Source organism: Bufo bufo, chromosome 2 (assembly GCF_905171765.1).
Source record: "Bufo bufo chromosome 2, aBufBuf1.1, whole genome shotgun sequence".
Classification (NCBI taxonomy): Eukaryota; Metazoa; Chordata; class Amphibia; order Anura; family Bufonidae; genus Bufo; species Bufo bufo.
Window position 1 is genome coordinate 147,377,920 of NC_053390.1, and position 22,571 is coordinate 147,400,490.

The 22,571-nt window shown below is 40.8% G+C and overlaps 1 protein-coding gene across 1 annotated transcript in view; it reads left to right on the forward strand.

The window, feature by feature from the left end:
* RGMB (repulsive guidance molecule BMP co-receptor b) overlaps positions 1 to 9,892 on the forward strand; it is a 44,803-nt gene extending 34,911 nt beyond the window's left edge. The window contains exon 3 of the mRNA XM_040421576.1: positions 7,019 to 9,892. Coding sequence (XP_040277510.1) covers positions 7,019 to 7,684 — 666 coding nt within the window. The 3' untranslated portion in view covers positions 7,685 to 9,892. The remainder of the gene's footprint in view (positions 1 to 7,018) is intronic.
* Positions 9,893 to 22,571: the final 12,679 nt, after the last annotated feature.

Consider the following 22,571-nt stretch of genomic DNA (forward strand, 5'->3'; position numbering starts at 1 on the left):
TTCCTTCACTGCAGAGGAAGGCGCTCATTATTATTATTTCCGCCTTCTGCCCCCCATTTATAGGTTATATCTGTGCCCTGCAATAACCAATAAGCAATTTCACTTACTAACAGGGAAATTGCTCATTGGTTAAAGGGGTTGTCCAATGAAGCAGCTGTCCTCTAAGCTGCAGCAGAAAGGATACATCCCATGAGCAACTAGTCCTTCTCACATTCTAGGACAGGTTGCTGGTGGCCATTTTAAATCATTCTTGGAGAACCCCATTAATGGGACCTGAGGATTTTCTAATCTCCAGGAATAAAAGTTCAGTTTAAGAAGACTTTGTCTGAAGAACAATTTCAATTGTCTTGAAGCTGGTGTCTGCCCTAGTAACTTGGCTGTGAGGTTAGTGAATATGGTTTGCAATGCTCTATCTGAATCTGCGTGCCGTGGTGTAACAGGACGCTGGCTGATCGCTTCCATCAGGCGGCTCCCAGAGGAAACGACGGGATATGTTCATCCATTAACTTAAATAGAGATGACTTAAAAATGCAAGGTGCCGGTGGTTATTTTAGGCACATTGGCTTCCTGGCTTCTCAGATTCTAAGTGAATTTCGGTGGTACTGTCACAGAGGGTACTATGGATGGTGAGCTACTGAGGAGTCTCGCTGAATATCCACCATTGTGCTCTATAATATTTTCAGTAACACACGTCTATGGGGAAGGGGTTTTGAAGGTGGCCATTTTAGACATCATTTGTATCTGTTACTGCTATGCTTGGTTTTGTATATACAGTTGCAAGAAAAAGTATGTGAACCCTTTGGAATGATATGGATTTCTGAACAAATTGGTCATAAAATGTGATCTGATCTTCATCTAAGTCACAACAATAGACAATCACAGTCTGCTTAAACTGATAACACACAAAGCATTAAATGTTACCATGTTTTTATTGATCACACCATGTAAACATTCACATTACCGGATAGTAATAATTAAAGGATAATTATACCCAACATTATTGAACTGTTCAAATGATTTGCACTCGCCATTATCAAGAATGTCAAGAAAATACAGGTATTCAACATCAGGGCATATGGTTATAATAGGGGGTACACTGGGATGCCCCTCTAGTCTCCTGCGCTAACTAATTCAACATGACCTTCTACTGCATGGTCACCCAGTGAGGGGGGGGGGGGGGTTAGAATTGTGGGACCCTCGGCTATCAGACAGGTCAGCTTCCTTCAAAGATGGGGTTGTGCCTTTTAAAGAATTTTTGTTCTGTTTAGGAGCTGGTGATGCTAAAAAATTGGTCCCAGTGAAAAATCAGCAACCTTTCTGCTGTTATAAGATGATATTTTGCATTGAGAATTTCACTTTGTCAATTTTAGTACAGTGATGATGGATAGATTCGAGAGATGGATAGATTCGAGGGATGGATGGATAGATTCGAGAGATGGATGGATAGATTCGAGAGATGGATGGATAGATTCGAGAGATGGATGGATAGATTCGAGAGATGGATGGATAGATTCGAGAGATGGATGGATAGATTCGAGAGATGGATGGATAGATTCGAGAGATGGATGGATAGATTCGAGAGATGGATGGATAGATTCGAGAGATGGATGGATAGATTCGAGAGATGGATGGATAGATTCGAGAGATGGATGGATAGATTCGAGAGATGGATGGATGGATAGATTCGAGAGATGGATGGATGGATAGATTCGAGAGATGGATGGATGGATAGATTCGAGAGATGGATGGATGGATAGATTCGAGAGATGGATGGATGGATAGATTCGAGAGATGGATGGATGGATAGATTCGAGAGATGGATGGATGGATAGATTCGAGAGATGGATGGATGGATAGATTCGAGAGATGGATGGATGGATAGATTCGAGAGATGGATGGATGGATAGATTCGAGAGATGGATGGATGGATAGATTCGAGAGATGGATGGATGGATAGATTCGAGAGATGGATGGATGGATAGATTCGAGAGATGGATGGATGGATAGATTCGAGAGATGGATGGATGGATAGATTCGAGAGATGGATGGATGGATAGATTCGAGAGATGGATGGATGGATAGATTCGAGGGATGGATGGATGGATAGATTCGAGGGATGGATGGATGGATAGATTCGAGAGATGGATGGATGGATAGATTCGAGAGATGGATGGATGGATAGATTCGAGAGATGGATGGATGGATAGATTCGAGAGATGGATGGATGGATAGATTCGAGAGATGGATGGATGGATAGATTCGAGAGATGGATGGATGGATAGATTCGAGAGATGGATGGATGGATAGATTCGAGAGATGGATGGATGGATAGATTCGAGAGATGGATGGATGGATAGATTCGAGAGATGGATGGATGGATAGATTCGAGAGATGGATGGATGGATAGATTCGAGAGATGGATGGATGGATAGATTCGAGAGATGGATGGATGGATAGATTCGAGAGATGGATGGATGGATAGATTCGAGAGATGGATGGATGGATAGATTCGAGAGATGGATGGATGGATAGATTCGAGAGATGGATGGATGGATAGATTCGAGAGATGGATGGATGGATAGATTCGAGGGATAGCTTTCTGGTGAATAAACACACGCCTTGCTTTGGATGTGCTGTGGAATTTTTTATTTTTCTATTGCATTAAGTTGGTGGATGCCTCTTCAGCCTTTGGCACTCCACTCCTACTGAAAATACTGCGGTGCTGCCCACTATAACTTTTTATTTTTGGATAGATTAGATAAGATGGATAGATTAGATAAGATGGATAGATTAGATAAGATGGATAGATTAGATAAGATGGATAGATTAGATAAGATGGATAGATCATCTCCACCCTTACAATGAAATTATTGGAGATCACATTCTATCTTGCTATTACATCTCCAGGCATCTGGATGAGCATTCAAGCAGCATGATTGTTCCCCATGTGGTAATTTAGGTAATTTAGAAGAACTCATTTTACCTGATTTATCTTCAAGTATAAGCCTTGTTAGAACGTGTGTCCTGCTGCTGTCAGCTAACCTATATTTCAGCAACAGGAATACACTTGAGAGACTTTTATGAGTCACGGCTGTCAAACAGACAAATTGCTCAGCTTTGTAGGAAGAGTTGATTCTCTAATTTAGAGCGCTAATGTTATGATTGTGGCTTGCCTAAGGTACTTATTAAATGGAGAGACCTGTCATTTGCCTCTCATTATGACTGCTCCTGTTAGACTGCTTCACTCTACCAAGTGTTGAGTAAACCTGAGGAGAATGTTGCAGGTCTTGTATCTTCAGTGCGTGTGGAGACATTCTCGTAGGCTTCTGTCTACCTAGAAATATACCAAGTTTGCAAGTCTATATACACCTGTTAAGGATGTTGTCATGGACGTTCCCGCGACAGGTGGCAGGAGATCGGTGAGACTGGCAACACGTGGTTTGATCTGACATGTTTTCCGTTTGGATCAAATGACGTCTGTGTTGTTTCTGGTGCTTGCCACACCTTCTTTCCTCAGGTGTGGTTATTAGGGTCATTTTACCTTCTCTATTTATAGTTCCTTGTCCCACAATGTTGTGCGGTTTATAGCTTCTGTTTGGACCTTTTGGATAGATTGTTGTTGGATCTCGGCTGAGTTCCTGGTGCTTCCATTGCTCCTTTTAAAGTTAAGTCTTTCCTTTTCCTTTTGTATTTTGTTTGGGTTCTGTGTTGCATTTCCCTATTGTTTGTATTAGGCCTGAAGTAGACTCCTGTTTGTCCTTTCTTTTGGAGCAACAGGTAATCTTGTCCCTGCCATTTATACCAGGGTCCCATAGGGCTTGATAGGACTCTAGGTATTCCTGCGTATGAACTCGCCTACCTTTTGGGGTCTGTTCATACTGGTAGTCAGTCAGGATTTTGGTTAGGGTTTTCACTAGGAGGTGTCCATTTTCCTTCCCTAGTACTCAGGCCTGATTCCCTGTCCCCCCCCCCCCCCCCCCTTCCCTCCTATGCTCGGTGTGGTGTTTCCCTCCCACACCGAAGCATAACAGATGTGTTTCATATAGGCCAAACAGTAGTGTTCTTCTATGAGGTTTGTGACAAGAAGCTGAGAAAAATGTCTTCCTCCGTGAGTATTATCTCACATATCTCTAGTATTTGCCAAATACATAATTTATGTATATAGCTTTTATAAGGTACACATTTATAACCATCTCTTATACTGTTCGTCTGATTTAAAACATCTATTTAAAGGTACCCTATTAGGACATTGGAGTACCTCCATGAATTAGCCAGAGAGCAGCTACAAATCCCATTTGCTTGGAGGACCCCTCATATCACAATACCTTATTGATTTTTATGATCCCCATGTAATTCTTAATTTCGCCTGTGGTGGTGCTGCAGAGAAATTGAACTCCTGCTGCCACATTACCCTTCTATTCATAGCTGATCAATGATGATTGGATCGCTGGTCAACATGTTTAGGGTCCATTCAGACAACCACAAGTGTTTTGCAGGCCACAAATTGTGGATCCGCAAAACACGGATACTGGCTGTGTGTGTTCTGCATTTTGCGGACTGCACATGGCCGGCACTGTGATAGAAATGCCTATTGTCTGCAATTGCGGGCAAGAATAGGACACGTTCTATCTTTTTTGCGGGACAGCGGAACGGAACACGGTGTGCTGTTCGCATCTTTTGCGGCCCCATTAAAATGAATGGGTCCGCCCCCGTCCTTCAAAATTGCGCAACGGAATCGGACCCTGAACTATGGATGTCTGAATGGACCCTTATAGGGGACCCTTTTAACAAAAATGTGTTTTTTTTTCTCCTTTAACGATGAGCTCATCTACCTATAGTACCTTTTAAGGATTCCCAAAATAATGTATCATTTTAACAGAATCTGCTGCCATAAAGAGACAAGGGCTTCTTTCACACAAGCATATTTGCAATCCGTCTATGGCCCAGATTTTGTGTGCCGAAATCCACTGCTAATGTTAATGAATAGAGCAGTTTACATGGGCGTATAATTTCCGCATGTACACATTATAGGCTATGGGAATGCAGGAAAGAAGGAATTTGCATGTAAATCCTGATGAAATACTGAAGTAATACTGATGACCATACTTTTGGTATACTATCCGGAATAGGGACGGATTTCAATACACTTGTGTGAAAGCGGCCAAAAGTGCATACTATTTTGTACATGCTGGGAAGTGTGAAGGGCAAAGTGAATGAAAAACCTGGTAAAGCAATCAGAGCTTGAACCAGGTAACCAATGCACTTAGAAATTTGCTACTGAGTTGCAATATCTTGTGGGACCATCAATGAGAAGAATATGAGCTATGATGAGCAGATCTAAAATAAAGGGATTCATCACAGACACAATTCTCATGGTAGCTCTTCTTCGATTCAAAGGAGTTTAAGAAAAATAAGGAGCCACAATTCTAAAATAATTACAGTACACACCTATACAGCGCAGAAGCTCCAGTGGTCCGCCATTGGCGTCTATCGGTGAAGCCAGTAGTACAATAAGTGATTATTGAGGCCACTGATTGTGGTCACATGCTGGTGCACCTCATTATCACTGGTAGCATTCGATGGGTGGATAGATTAGATAGATGGGTGGATAGATTAGATGGGTAGATAGATGGATAGATTAGATAGGTGGATATGAATAGATAGGTAGATGGATAGGGGACCTATACAGCGCAGAAGCTTCAGTGGTCCGCCATTGGCCTCTATCGGGTGATGCCAGTAGTACAATAAGTGACCACTGAGGCCACTGATTGTGGTCACATGCTGGTGCACCTCATTATCACTGGTAGCATTAGATAGATTAGATGGATGGATAGATTAGATGGATAGATTGGATGGATGGATGGATGGATAGATTAGATGGATGGATGGATGGATAGATTGGATGGATGGATAGATTGGATGGATGGATTAGATAGATGGATATGAATAGATAGGTAGATGGATAGGGGACCTATACAGCGCAGAAGCTCCAGTGGTCCGCCATTGGCCTCTATCGGGTGATGCCAGTAGTGCAATAAGTGACCACTGAGGCCACTGATTGTGGTCACATGCTGGTGCACCTCATTATCACTGGTAGCATTAGATAGATTAGATAGATGGATAGGATAGATGGATAGGATAGATGGATAGGATAGATGGATGGATGGATGGATTGGATGGATGGATGGATTAGATAGATGGATATGAATAGATAGGTAGATGGATAGGGGACCTATACAGCGCAGAAGCTCCAGTGGTCCGCCATTGGCCTCTATCGGGTGATGCCAGTAGTACAATAAGTGACCACTGAGGCCACTGATTGTGGTCACATGCTGGTGCACCTCATTATCACTGGTAGCATTAGATAGATGGATAGGATAGATGGATGGATAGATTGGATGGATGGATAGATTGGATGGATGGATGGATAGATTGGATGGATGGATAGATTGGATGGATGGATGGATAGATTGGATGGATGGATGGATAGATTGGATGGATGGATAGATTGGATGGGTGGATGGATAGATTGGATGGATAGGATGGATGGATGGATGGATAGATTGGATGGATGGATGGATGGATGGATAGATTGGATGGATGGATGGATGGATGGATAGATTAGATGGATATGAATAGATAGGTAGATGGATAGGGGACCTATACAGCGCAGAAGCTCCAGTGGTCCGCCATTGGCCTCTATCGGGTGATGCCAGTAGTACAATAAGTGACCACTGAGGCCACTGATTGTGGTCACATGCTGGTGCACCTCTTATCACTGGTAGCATGTAAAGACCGGCAGGTGATTGCTGAAGCATCTGGTTTGGCAGGGTTGAAGAAGTAAATGTTTTTCTTTAGAACATTTGCTGGCCCTGTTGGACAGCCCCTTTAATGTTTGTAGCTAGGGATGTAATTGCCACCACTTGGATTGCAGCTTCTGTCACCACTACTTTGTCTTTGATAAAATCTAGTTTTGATTTTACAAAAATGTAACTTATGTATGTCTTTTCTGCTCTAGATAACCATAATATTCAAATCTTACCAAGACTGCACGGATCAGAAAGTGTACCAGGCTGTGACGGATGATCTGCCTGCAGCGTTTGTGGACGGCACAACCAGTGGTGGGAATAGTGACCCCAAAACCTTGCGGATTATAGAGAAAGTCAGTGGAAAGCATGTTGAAATGCATGCCAGATACATGGGGACAACTGTCATTGTGCGACAGCTTGGAAACTACCTAACTCTAGCAATTCGAATGCCGGAGGAACTGGCTATGGCTTATGAGGAAAGCCAAGACTTGCAACTGTGCATGAATGGCTGCCCAACCAGTGAACGCATTGACGAGCGTGGACATCTACCCCTCCCTGTGACCAGTAACAATTTACCCAGCTCATCATCTGGACACTTGCGCTCAGCATACACACTGGAAAGTGCCATTGCCAAATGTCTTGAAAAGTTCCAAGTGAGGCACATCTATTTCCATTCTTGTGTTTTTGACTTACTCACAACCAGTGATGCTAACTTTACGGCGGCAGCTCACAGTGCTTGGGAAGATGTGAAGGCCTTGCATCCCAAAAAAGAGCTTTGGATAATCTTTCCAACGAGTGGAAATACGGGCAAACCCCCTGCTTTGCCTGCTGTCATTTTGGGGCTTGTGTGCTTGGTTTTTGTTGCTCTTTTGTAGAAGTTTTTCTTGTGTATAAAAAAAAAAAATTTGTAAAATATATATTGTTATAATATATTGAGCAAGGATAACAGCATATATGTATATACCGTGTATATGAAGGGATGTTTGTCTCGGGATGCCCATGAGATTGTACATATTGTGTTCTTGTTTATACTTAAGCTGGATGTAGTATTGTTTTATTTTGTCTTGTTTTGTTCTTTAGTTTTTTTTTGTTTTTTTTTCAGTTGTACAATGTTTTATATGTTTCTTTTAGAAAGCACTTTATTTTTTATAAGATATTTATGTGTCTATACAAGTGAGATACGATATGTGTGAATGCACACTTACTAAGCTCTTTTCCTGTATTGTGTTGATACCTAAGAAAGTTTTCTATTGTGTGACTTGGCAGGTTAGACGTAGTTTCCATGTAATGGCAGTAGGGTTGCCATGGTTTGTCATGGAATTCTTCTAATGGCTCATTGGAAAGAAACCGTACGAACAGCTTTCTCTACTGTCCTAACAGCCCACATGAAAGGTCAGTAGTGATGATTAAACTGTATGGCACTGTTCACATAGGTATGTGTTAGACGCTCCATAGAACAAAACAAATCTAGAGCTTTCCGGTGTCGTGGTTAACCCCTCCATCTTGTTTGCGGTTCCTAGTGTGAACAGCCCTATAAGCCATCTTCTCAAACATGGTATAATGGAAAAGTTATGTGAAAAACAGAAAAACCCTTCCAATTCCAATACTGTCCTTTGTTTTACAATTGATCCTTCTCTCACGCAGGCCCCTGTCCTTACCGCTGTAAATCCTACATTCCTGTAGAAAGGAGTCTACTTTTTCCAAACACATTTTCACTCCTCCAGTTAATTGAACTAAGCTACATTGCCTGTAGAGACGAATGGGGCTATTTGTTGGGAAAAAGACCCTATGTTCTGTTATGCTTTTTAATTTTGGGTCTAAAACATATAAACCGCTAGTATTTTGCAACCTAAAAGCAATGCACGATCTGCATGTCTCCTACAGATGACCATGTTTAAGTGATTTTCTTATTTATTGTCCTTTTACTTTAAATAGCGGTCGACCTAATGTTGGTTATGATTCAAGTGAGATGGCGCCTCTCCCATCCTGTACCCAGAATTATAAACATTTATATTGCTGTTGTCCTATTAAGTCATTATTAGAAGCTGTTCATTTATACTAAGGCAGGAAGAAAATGTTCATTTTATAAATTGATTCCCTAAATTTGGCTGCCCCCCAATCCCTGCTGCCGGAGACAGCTGCCTCAGATTTCCTCATTATAGGGCCACTTCTGCTCAGAAATTATATTATTTTAAGATATTTGCACAAAAATGTAATTGTTCCTATGGGTCTTTGGCATTTGAAAAACTGATTTCTAATTATTCCATTTTGAGTGTATGACCTATAGAATATATATCGGATCCCATTACAGCTGGCTGCATATTCTGTTAAGAACACATTTGGGATGTTGACTTTACTGTCTTTCCTTACTTTTCAGAACTGTGAATTAAATACAAACCTCTTGTCCGTTCTAGTTATGACCGCTTGTGTGAGCAATAAGCCTTTTTAAATATTGCAGTGAATATACTGCTATTCTGAACAGTTGCCTTTGTTTTCCCAAAAACCAGTGCACCTAAAAAGTTACGTGTCGAACATTTGGAGTGGGGTAATACCCATATAATGACTGGCTCAAAAAAGATCACCTCCTCTGCCATTTTCCTCCAAAGATCAAGAATGTAGGATGGACTTGGCTGGCTTTCCTCAAAGGATCCTCCATTATTGGATGGACGTCTTTTTATAGTTTTGGTTATTCCCGTTGGATGTTTAAAATACTAACCATAAATGGCACAATGTCAGCGTAGTTAAAGTTTTTTACCTTTTTTTTTTTTTGTACGGTTTTATTAGATTTAGCAGAAAGATCCTACTTTGCAAATTTATATCGCTATACACAAGTCGCCAGTAATTCTTCATCAAAGGTCATTCACAATCTGTAAAATGGAGACAGATCACAAATAAGCTTGAACCTTCAATCAGGTTTGTGTTTTTTTTCTCTTTGCCCTTTCTATATGTTAGTCTTTATCGGAGATTTACAGTATAGAAAATCCAAAAATACCATCTGTTATACTCTTTTGTAGTATCTATTCGATGCCCTAGAAAAATGTGGGGCCCTAAAAACACATTTTTCTGGCTCCCACATTTTTTTTTTTTAAAGAAAAGTGTCATGAAATGGGTTAAACGATCCTTCTTATCCAATCAGCCAAGAGGGACAAGCAGTTTGACAAAGTAAATGTCCTCTTATGGCCATCTGCTGAGGGTACTAGCCTATTGTTATCATGGTTCCTAGTAGATACTCTTCTATAAAGAGGTCTGTTTTTCGGTGAAAAGGATTTTTTCAGATCTCCTATGTGAATTAAAACCACAGCCGGCCTCCGATGCTGAACTGTCACACCAACCATATGACTCTTGCTGATGGATTAGTGCACATTTCTACCAAACTTCATTTTGTAATCTCATTATGGAAAAAAAGGCAGTGACTGAACGCTCTTACGTGCCCGGAAAACTTTAACTAACTTATACATCTTTCTCTTAGTTTAGCACTTCTTCGTTTTTTTCACTCTTGGCCCAGTTCTGGGAATTGAGAAAATGTTTTTTGCACATGTTCTTAAAGGCTGTTGTGGCAAATAGAGCTTTAGATAATGCCAAACATATGGATATTTAGAACTTAGTGAATGCTCTCTGGGGAGAGCTCAAACCTTTGAGAGGATGTGCTCAAAATGGCTCCCCCTCTCAAGCTTGGAGAAACCCACAATGTGTCTTTTCAGAAACTTTTAGATGTGGTTCAAAGTTATGCCAATAAGTATCTGTTTGTGTAAGAGTGACTGTGCATTGTGTAAATAGTTTAACTTATTACGCTACAAGAATAAAGTTGGTTACCCTAAAGTGAAGCGTCTGAAGTGTGGTGCTGTAGCGACCTCCTCTGTGCTCGGGGTAATCAGTGGGATCTACAGGCAAGGTGAGAGGTGCTGGTGGGGTGGGTGGTTAACAAGTCCAGATAAGTTGTTACGCACCTTGCAGATATGCTGTGACTCATTTCTCAGCAATGCATGGTAATTGGAACCATGTGTGTGCTTGATAACCATGTATCTCATCATTTCTTTGACTAGAACTGTGAGTTATGCCTCCCTGGTTTTGAATATGTTCAGAGCCTCACAGGCTTCGTGCTTCTTCATGCTAAAGTATTTACTTGGCCATTTCTAGAACTCTGGGGAGCGCTGTAGCTGCAGCACATAAACGAATTCATGTTCTCATGTTTGGACCTGTGTTTTAGTTAAATAACTATTTCAAATAATATTTCTTTCAAAGAGTTGTACCTTTTTCATGCTGCATTTCCTTAAAAGGGATGCCCAATGAGAAATGCAGCCAGTCATTACAAATGACAAAAGTAGTGCATCAAAGAAATTGAGACCTTTAGTCAACCAAGTAATATTGCCTCTACATGACCGAGCAATCACATATTATATCCTTCTGACCATCAACATGCCAAGCTGAACCGGCAGAGCAGGGACAGGTCTTAAAGTGTTTGTTTTTTGGAGTATTGATGGTCTATCCCTGCTGATCAGCTATTTGAAAAAGCTGTGGTACTCTAGTGAGCGTCGCAGCCACTTTCTAGGCCAGATATGTCACATTCATTGGTGACCTAGCCTATTTGAAGATCAGTTCCATTCAAGTGAATAGGCCTGGGCTGCAATGCCAAGTACAGCCACTATACAATGTAAGGCACTGTGCTTGGTTTGCTGTGACAAGGCCGCTGCGCTCACAAGAGTGCCGCAGCCCCTTCAAAAAAGCTGATCAGCGGGGGAGCCAGGTGTGTTGTACCCCCACTGATCATATACTGATGACATATCCTGAGGCTAGGCCATTATTATGAAACTACTAGAGAAACCAACAGCAGGAGCCCTTTTGGGGGACCATGTTGGATGAAAAGTCTATTCTGGATGCACAAACTTTAGTTCATATTTTGTAATATGTGCTCGATGCATTGGTCTCATTAGAACATCCACTTTCCATATGCCCAATTGGCAAGAGTGAAATGCTGCTGCAAACAAAGCTTCTACTTTGGTGGACTCAACTCATCTGTAACAAGAAACGCAACTGCCGAACAAAGTATGTACCGTAGAGGCTAAATCGACTGTCTATGCAGCAATGGGAACCACAGTGAGAGAGCCCAGGTCAATGACAGCATTGATTACTGCAACATAGAAGTAGAGGGAACTGAACTTTGGATAGCATGAAATCACAACAGGGTCCATCATTACAGAGTTCAGTATAAATACTTGCATTCTCAGTCAAATAATACTGGAGCATGTTTTCTTAGCGGCATAGCGCAATTCCGAGTTCTTACAAAGGAATTGATGACTGGGTGTTACTATTTCCCTTGTCGATAGGCATATACCATTCTGATACTGGCCAGGGTGTCGGTCAAATGACACATCTACAAGAATGAGATGGATAACTAACAAATATACTGTAGTCACCAGTAAAAAAAAATTACCTTTACTCCAGTTTACATCATGTACCTTTCTAATGGGAAAGAAAATAAAAAAAAATTGTGGGAGTATTCCTAATATTTGCATGTACAAAAGAGCATTGGAGTTTCAAAACAGCAAAACCATTATGGGATAGTTTAATAAAAAAAAAATAATAATAAAACTGCATAAATAACAGCTAAAACATAATAGTTATATGGTAAAAATCTTTCTGTCTTGATGAAAGTTATTTTGCATGTTTGGCCACTTTACACCCTTACACAATGTACTGGAGGGGATAGTTGCAGACAAACTCAGAGATGTTTGAAATGTTCTATTTCAGTCAGTGCTGGATTCACAGCTACACTGCTCAGTATGCTGTATCATGTCCTCAGTCTCCTTGCTGTGTATGGAAGACCTCATAGCAGCTAGTCTGGTGCTGAGGTCAGGGAAATCTGACAGAGAGAGAGCCCGGTGACAAATACACGATACAAGTACTATAATGGCCAGAAACTGTTACTCTTCATGTGCATGATAGCGTATTCTATAAAAAGTCAACTGCAATAACAGTACGATTTTAAACATCGCTAGGTGTTCCTATTAGCAAGACAGAAATCGAAAGACCTTACTCTTTGTCCAGAGCACCAATGACCCATCTGCCTGAACAGTTAACTAGAAGAAATCCAGTGGCTGGTTATTTATGTATGTCATAGGATAGAAGATTTATTGAGAACCTCCGGTTACACTCAACATCAAGGGTACAGAGCTCAAACATGTTTAAATACAGCACACCCAATTTTTGTTTCCCCAGTATTTTATAGTTAGGTCCAACACTTGGGGCCATGAAAACTACTTTAGCAATATTCTGCAAAAATACTGCTAGTTACTAAAGGTTGATGACATTTATGTTGGTTTTATTTATTTCTTTCAGACTTTTGAAGTTGGGAATCTTTGGCTTGCACATAACTGATGTGGATATTGAAAGAGTAAAAAGCAGACAGGTTTTCTGAAGGGCATACTGAATCGATTGCAGATGTTTTTTCAAAGGTGGGGGAGGGAACATACTGGAACGGGCTCAGCTGCTGGATTAGAAAAGGTTGTAACCCTCAGCTTCCCACGACTCTTATTTAAACATTTTTTTCATTTGAGATCTGAATGAGAATTCAAATGATGAGAAATAATTGTTGTCATTTTGTGCTGCATCTCTTCTTAGGACATGATGTACATACAACAAGCTGGGCCGACTTACCTATCCGTTATGTGGAAATTTAGTCATTGCCATTTTTTTTTTAATTAAACTTACAAGACACACATAATGAGAGCATAAAATACTTTTTGTAAGGCTACATGCACACGACCATATGTGTTTTGCGGTCCGCAAAAAAAACATATGCCATCCGTTTTTGTGGATCCATTGCAACAATGCCTAAAACGGACAAGAATAGGACATGTTCTATTTTTTTTTTTTTTGCGGGGCTACAGAACGGACATACTGATGCGGACAGCACACGGTGGGCTGTCTGAATTTTTTGCCACATCCTATCCGCAAAAAAAAACGGAACAGACACGGAAACAAAACCTTCGTGTGAATGTAGCCTAAAAGTTACTGGTGCTAAAAATGGATGCATTTTAGTTACATAAAGGTAATTCTTACTTTATTTTACTCACTTATATAGCACTGACATATTCCGCAGCACTTTACAGACATTATCATTACTTTCTGTCTTCAACTGAAGCCCGCGCAAACACGGGGAGAACATACAAACTCAATGCAGATGTTGACCTTGGTTGGATTTGAACCTAGGACCCGAGCGCTGCAAGGTCTAATTTGATAATCTGAGATTATACAATAGGCCTGTCATTCTGCCATTAAGATGCCCCAACACTTCCCTAGTGGCAGATGGGGGAAGAAAGATTTTATCATGCTTGGGCCTTCATTCCCTCAGGAAACAGAAGGCTGAGCCCGCATGTATATGGAAGAATCTAAAGGAATAGCTGTCGCCTAACAAGTGATTGTCTGAAAGCAATTTGAAGAATATAAACATCTTTAGGCTGGTCATACACTTTAGCTCTTGGATAAGCACTCATTTAGCCAACAGCTATTTTACAGGAGAGGGTGTGGAACCACTGGGTCAACCAACCAATTTCATTTTGGGCTACTCTTAAGGGCATTATGTTGGCATTTCTCTGGTATTCATGCTTTAACCCCCTATACAGGCATCTGGACTTTGCTGCAGAGAAACCACTGGGTTGCTACCTCCTGGAAGAGTCTTTGTATGATAAACATATAACCCCTGGGGGGCAGAAACAGCAGTGCAGACCAGCAAGAAGTCATGCAAAATCGTAGGTCCAAGGTCAGGGCAGGCAGCGAAGGGTCAGAATACTTTAAATGGGCATAAGGTTGGTACAAGTTGGCAGATGAAAGAACAGCACACCTATGCAGAAACTAGCAAGCTATGAACCTACACTCACCTAAAGAATTATTAGGAACATCTGTTCTATTTCTCATTAATGCAATTGTCTAGTCAACCAATCACATGGCAGTTGCTTCAATGCATTTAGGGGTGTGGTCCTGGTCAAGACAATCTCCTGAACTCCAAACTGAATGTCAGAATGGGAAAGAAAGGTGATTTAAGCAATTTTGAGCGTGGCATGGTTATTGGTGCCAGACGGGCCGGTCTGAGTATTTCACAATCTGCTCAGTTACTGGGATTTTCATGCACAACCATTTCTAGGGTTTACAAAGAATGGTGTGAAAAGGGAAAAACATCCAGTATGCGGCAGTCCTGTGGGCAAAAATGCCTTCTGGATGCTAGAGGTCAGAGGAGAATGGGCCGACTGATTCAAGCTGATAGAAGAGCAACGTTGACTGAAATAACCACTCGTTACAACCGAGGTATGCAGCAAAGCATTTGTGAAGCCACAACACGCACAACCTTGAGGCAGATGGGCTACAACAGCAGAAGACCCCACCGGGTACCACTCATCTCCACTACAAATTGGAAAAAGAGGCTACAATTTGCACGAGCTCACCAAAATTGGACTGTTGAAGACTGGAAAAATGTTGCCTGGTCTGATGAGTCTCGATTTCTGTTGAGACATTTAAATGGTAGAGTCCGAATTTGGCGTGAACAGAATGAGAACATGTATCCATCTGATGGCTACTTCCAGCAGGATAATGCACCATGTCACAAAGCTCGAATAATTTCAAATTGGTTTCTTGAACATGACAATGAGTTCACTGTACTAAAATGGCCCCCACAGTCACCAGATCTCAACCCAATAGAGCATCTTTGGGATGTGGTGGAATGGGAGATTGGTGCCCTGGATGTGCATCCCTTAAATCTCCATCAACTGCAAGATGCTATCCTATCAATATGGGTCAACATTTCTAAAGAATGCTATCAGCACCTTGTTGAATCAATGGCATGTAGAATTAAGGCAGTTCTGAAGGCAAAAGGGGGTCCAACACCGTATTAGTATGGTGTTCCTAATAATTCTTTAGGTGAGTGTATTTCTCAGGCTCGTTCCAACAGGGGAAGGTGCCTTAAGTACCCCACGGTGGCCAGCCATTTGCTAGTTACAATTGGGGTGCCATGTGGCCAGAGGGAGGCTGCAGCCTGGGAGGGGGTAACAGAGCAGGCCCAGCGGATTTTCCGGGAAGAAGGGAACAGCAGGAGGCAGGTCCTCGCTGCTGGGTACCAGGAGACTGGGGCAGGTAAGCCAAACATTGACCGCTGTGGACCACTGCAGCGACAAGCTGTCACTCCCAACCCCCTTATACATGCATGCTCAGATCACTGTGAATATAATCTGCAGAGGAAAGAAAGCTGCCGCCAGACACCTCTGGTGGTGGCTTGTCTCCCATAAGAACAAAAGGCATGTGCATGTTGAACTTCAACAGGCTGATCCTTCTCTTCTGCAATGTCAGTCATCACAAGGAGAGTTAGGGTGGCCCCCATACTCATTAAATTGTTGGCTGGCTGGTTTCACTGAAATTGGCGGGTTCAGCCAACATTAATCTTAATGTTTGAGGCCAGCTATAAGGCCCTGGTAGATAGCTAGATTTTCCGCCTGCAAAAAGTGATGATTGATGGTATAATAAGTCAATAACTTCTCATTTAGCTCAATTTACATTGAGAAATCATCGGTATCTCTATGTGACTGAACAAACATTAGTACGATTGTCTTCATATACACATTTTTATTATTGTCAGTAGCACATCCTTGTTTACCTGAGGCGTTGTGCTGTCAACAGCTGATGATTTTTAATGTACACATGAAAGATATGATAAATGGTAGTTTGGCTGTTTATCTGCTGATCACTTGATATGTTTAGATGGGGCATTAATCTTCTGACCGATGATAACATAAAAGAAATTATAACATTCAGTTTCACATGTTTTTGGGGTTTTTTTTTTTATGAAATTTTACATTATTTGCACATCCAGCATTTCCATGTTGCAATCTATTTTACATAAAAATAAATGAAAATAAAATAAAGTACAATATAAAAAAACTTTTAAAAAGCGACTTACACCAATCAGCCACAACATAAAAACCAGGTGAAGTGCGTCACATTGATTATTTTGTTAGAATGGCAGGTGCAGAGAACTTGTGGAGTCCATGCCTTGGCAGTACAGAGAAAACCTACACAATACTAGGCCAGGTTTGAATATAATGTATTTGGAAAGTCTTCAGACCCTTTTGCTTTTTCACATTTTGTTATGTTGTGCCTTTGTGCTAAACTAAAGAATTCCGATCAATCTTCACTCAGTACCCCATAATGGGAAAGGGAAAACAAAATTTTAGAAATGTTTGCAAATGTATTAAAAAGGAAAAATTAAAATTTTGCATGGACATAAGTATTCAGACCCTTTGCTATGATACTTGAAATCTTTGAGATGTTTCTAAACCTTGATTGGAGTCCACTTGTAAATTCAGTTGATTGTACACGATTTGGAAAGACACACCCGTGTCTATAGAAGGTCTCACAGATGACAATGCATATCAGAGCAAAAACCAAGCCATGAGGAGGAAAGAACTGCCTGTAGAGGTCAGAGACATTATTGTTTGGAGGCACAGATCTGGAGAAGGGTACAAACATTTTTCTGCACGGAAAGAGCCAAAAGCACAGTGGCGTCCATAATTCTTAAATGGAAGATGTTTGGAACAACCAGGACCCTTCCTAGAACTGGACACCACACCAAAAGTGAACTTGGAAGAAGGGCCTTTGTAAGAGAGGCTGACCTCTAAAGATCCTGTGTGTAGATGAGAGAAGCTTCCAGAAGGACACAATTTGGGCTTTATGGCAGAGTAGCCAGATAGAAGCCTTTCGTCAGTAAAAGACACATGAGAGCCCACCTGGAGTTTACAAAAAAAGCACCTAAAGGACGCTCCGGCTGTGAGAAACAAGATTATCTAGTTTGATAAATGTAAGATTGAACATTTTGGCCTCTATTCTAAGAGTCATATCTGGAGGAAACCAGACACTGCTCATCACCATGAAGCATGGTGGTGGCAGCATCATGCTGTGGGGGTGGTCAGACAGGGAAACTGGTCATGGTTGAGGGAAAGCTGAATGAAGTGAAATGTAATGCACTGCCTGTTTCTGCCTCATAACAGTAGATAGAGCAGGGGACTGACATGGGCACTACCACTTCATTCAAAGATGGAACTAGGCATGCCTTTTTCCTGGGGTTGTGGAGGGTCCAAGCGGATGAACCTCTATGGTCTCATATTTATCTCCTATCCTGTGCATAGGTCATAAGTCATTTTTTTGAGGTAACCCCTTTAAGTGAATAGGGTTGTGCTGTAGTTCCCTCTGTAAGGTGACCATGACCAGTGTTCTGGGAAAAACTCTGAAGGACACACAGAGGCAGGCCAGCACTACGGCATCTTTATTCTCGGGATCAGTGGGGCACATCACTCAAAAAGTTATGCCATATTTTAGCAATATAACATAACAATGATCAGATTGGGAAGGGATGCAAATGAGCTCTTAACAAGCTCTGCCTCTAATGCCACCAGATATCAGCTATCAGCTAGGCAGCTATCCTATAAGTCAATGTTCAGCTCTTAAAATAAGCCTTAAGACATGACTTGGACATTAAATAAGCCAGCACCTCATCTGCAGACAGCTGTTTCGGGGTGATTGCCCCTCATCAGTGCAGAGCAGAGAGTACTGGCTTAGGCTACTTTCACACCTGCGTTAGGTGCGGATCCGTCTGGTATCTGCACAGACGGATCCGCACCTATAATGCAAACGCTTGTATCCGTTCAGAACGGATCCATTTGCATTACCATGAACAAACTCCATCTGAAGACAGCTGTTTCGGGGTGATTGCCCCTCTTCAGTGCAGAGCAGAGAGTACTGGCTTAACTGGGTGAGAGGCCCTCCCAGAATTCCAGAGGAGCATGTATGGCCTATAAGTCTCCTCACACTGATTAAGGTGCTCTCTCCCAAAGGAGAGTTAGTTCCTCTCCCCCCCCCCCTCCCCCCATACATAACTTTTGTGAAGCTGTATTATCAGGACTAGTGTGACTATGCACTTTTATTCTTTCATATTGTGGTCAAGCAGGTGGAGCTCCACTGGGAGGTCCTCTCCGCAGTGCCTCCCCTCTGCTCTGAGTGACAGCTGTAGTGGTCTTCTGATTGGATGCTACAGCTGTCACTCACAGGGGAGGGGTTGTGAAGCTGCGCAATGAAGACATAACAATGACTCCTTCCATTAAGATTACAGTCCTCTACACGTACATTCTTGCTAGTCTAAGGTTTTATGGTGAACCTGTGTTTTTTACCGGAGACCCAAAAGCATTTCTTATTCTTAGGACTGCCTAAGAAAGGAATGCTCTCACATTGTTACTGAGATGCTTGTTTTATCACAAATCATTGGAAAAACTGAAGAAAGTCAGCAAGGTCTGTGGAGACCTATAAAGTATCTAGTGTATTTGCTAAGCAGTAGGAGGAGAATGTCTTTTTTTCACCAACAAAGCCTAAAAGTGAAATACCAGAGTTCTCTAAGGGATAAAGTAATGAGGGCCAGCTCTCTGCAGAGAAATACTTCTGGAGAACATATTCCAGTAAGGACCAATAGAAAAAAAAAAAAAAGAACTCAAGATATTTGAGGATAATGGATGGAATTGCAGCTGTTTCTACTAAAGTAAAGAAGGAAATTGAGTATATCCTACTAAAGATTTTGGAAATTGCAAATATATTGCTCTACTTGGCCTGCATGTTTCTTAAAATTTTACATTCTAAGGCTTTTAAACAGTTTTCCAAACTTTTTCATCTTTTACTGAAAAAACACTGTCTACATGACTGTAAAAATCTCCTTGTTGGTTTCCTAGCCTAGTCTGCAAAAAGTGTAACCAGTACAAAGCATATTAACAAGTATTATCCAATCCAAAAACAAATGCACTAAGTTAGATAGCTTTTAGGGTATATTAGGAGTTCTGCAGGATTTCTTTTGCAGAGAATCAAAGGCATCGTAACAAGTGTGTAACAGCATCTGTAGACAGGAGCTTAAATGGGTTATCCATGTTACTTTTTAATTCCGGACACTGCTTGGGGCCTGATAAATTAATATAAGCACCTACCCCACCTTCACACCTTCCGATCCAACTCTGCTGCTCCGACCTTTCCCAGGGCTACAGCCAGACACACATTATTGTGGTTGCAACAGTGACATCCTGTATACCGCTGCAACCATTTAAAGGTGTCAGCGGTGTATATGACATGACCGTGGACAATAACATGGACAATTTCCTTCACCCATTCAGGACCTTCCAATTTTTCATTTTTTGCTTTTTCATTTTCTACTCTTTGCCTTCCCAAAGCCATATCTTATATATTTTTGCGTTCACATAGCCATATGGGCTTTGTTTTTACAGCATTCCCTATGCGGTAAAACTGACCTGTTACCTTCATTCTGCGGGTCAGTACGATAACAGCAATACCACATTTATATAGTTTTTCTTTTGTTATAATGCATACAAAAATTTTGGGGAAAAAATGATTTTTTTTTGTTTGCCTTTCCATATTCTGACCGTCGTAAGAATCAACAGAGCTGTTTGAGGGCAATTTTTTGAAGGAAGTGAAATGATGGGAAAAAAAGGTGGATCTGCCATTTAGGGTATTTTTTTTTGTTCTGGTGTTCACCATACGGATAAATACATTTTAATGCTATGGGCATTTTGGGATGTGGTGATACCTATGATCTTTATTTTTTGCATTGTTTTATTTTGTTAAATTTGGGGAAAGGGGGAGATTTGAATATTTTTTTATATTTAAAAAAAAAAGTAGTTTTTTTTTTTTACTGTTTTTAAGTCCCTAGCCTCTCTTAATGTGTCTTTTTTCAGTAGCTACTTGTATCCCCCTAGTAATACTAATTCTGGAGCATCTATTCTTATGACTCTAAGTTGTATCTTTCCTTTATTATTGCACTATTCCTGCTAGAAGTTATGAATGAATTCCTAGCAGTCTGCAATGAAGGTCCAGATGGGGATGTGTCCCTGAACAGTCTAACATTATCCAATCAGTGCTGTTGGTGTAGGGACACCCTCCAACTGGTAACACCTATCTGGACCTTCAATGTAAACTGCTAGTAATTAATTCATAATGTTTAGCAGGAATAATAAAGGAATGGCACAGTCTTATCCACTTCCCATCTGGGCTATTTGCCCCCTTTCTGACCAGGCCTAATTTTGCAAACTGACATATCTCACTTTATGTGGTAATAACTTTGGAACGCCTTTACTTATCCAAGTCATTCAGAGATTGTTTTCTCGTGACACATTGTACTTCATGATAGTCATAAATTTGAGTCAATATATTTCACCTTTATTTATGAAAAAATCCCAAATTTACCAAAATTTTAGAAAAATTCGCAATTTTCTAAATTTCAATTTCTCTGCTTTTAAAACAGAAAGTGATACCTCATAAAATATTTATTACTTAACATTTCCCATATGTCTACTTTATGTTGGTATCATTTTGGAAATGTCATTTTATTTTTTTAGGACGTTAGAAGGTTTAGAAGTTTAGAAGCAATTCTTCGAATTTTTAAGAAAATTTCCAAAACCCACTTTTTAAGGACCAGTTCAGGTCTGAAGTCACTTTGTGGGGCCTACATAGTGGATACCCCCATAAACTGCACCCCTCAAGTTACTTAAAACCGATTTTACAAACTTTGTTAACCCTTTAAGCGTTCCACAAGAATTAAAGGAAAATGGAGATCAAATTTTTAAATTTCACTTTTTTGGCAGATTTTCCATTTTAATCCAATTTTTTCTTTAACACATCGATGGTTAACAGCCAAACAAAACTCAATATTTATTACCCAGATTTTGCGGTTTACAGAAACACCGCACATGTGGTCATAAACTGCTGTATGGGCACACGGCAGGGCGCAGAAGAAAAGGAACTCCACATGGTTTTTAGATGCCATGTCCCATTTGAAGCCCCCCTGATGCACCCTTAGGCCTCCTGCACACGACCGTATGGCTTCTTCAGTGTTTTGCGGTCCGTTTTTCACGGATCCGTTGTTCCGCTTTTTGTTTCCGTTTCTGTTCCGTTTTTCCATATGGCATATACAGTATACAGTAATTACATAGATAAAATTGGGCTGGGCATAACATTTTCAATAGATGGTTCCGCAAAAAAACGGAAAGGAAACGGAAGAGATACGGATGCATTTCTGTATGTGTTCCGTTTTTTTGCGGACCCATTGACTTGAATGGAGCTACGGAACGTGATTTGTGGACAATAATAGGACATGTTCTATCTTTAAACGGTACGGAAATGCGGAAACGGAATGCATACGGAGTACATTCCGTTTTTTTTTGCGGAACCATCGAAATGAATGGTTCCGTATACGGACCGTATACGGAACGCAAAAAACGGCCAGTAAACGGGGGAAAAAAGCGGTTGTGTGCAGGAGGCCTTACAGTAGAAACTCCCAAGAAGTGATCCCATTTTGGAAACTAGGGGATAAGGTGCCAGTTTTATTGGTACTATTTTTGGGTACATGGTTGTTTTAGCACAGTTTTTATTTATTTATTTTTACAGCGTTCACCTGAGGGGTTCAGTCAAGTGACATTTTTATAGAGCAGATTGTTATGGACGTGGCGATACCTAATATGTATACTTTTTCTTATTTATTAAAGTTTTACACAATAATAGCATTTTTTAAACAAAAAAATAATATTTTAATGTGTCCATGTTCTGAGAGCTATATTTTTTTTTATTTTTTGAGAGATTTTCTTATGTAGGGGCTCATTTTTTGCGGGATGAGGTGACAGTTTTATTGGTACCATTTTGTGGGACATACGCCTTTTTGATCACTTGGTGTTGCAC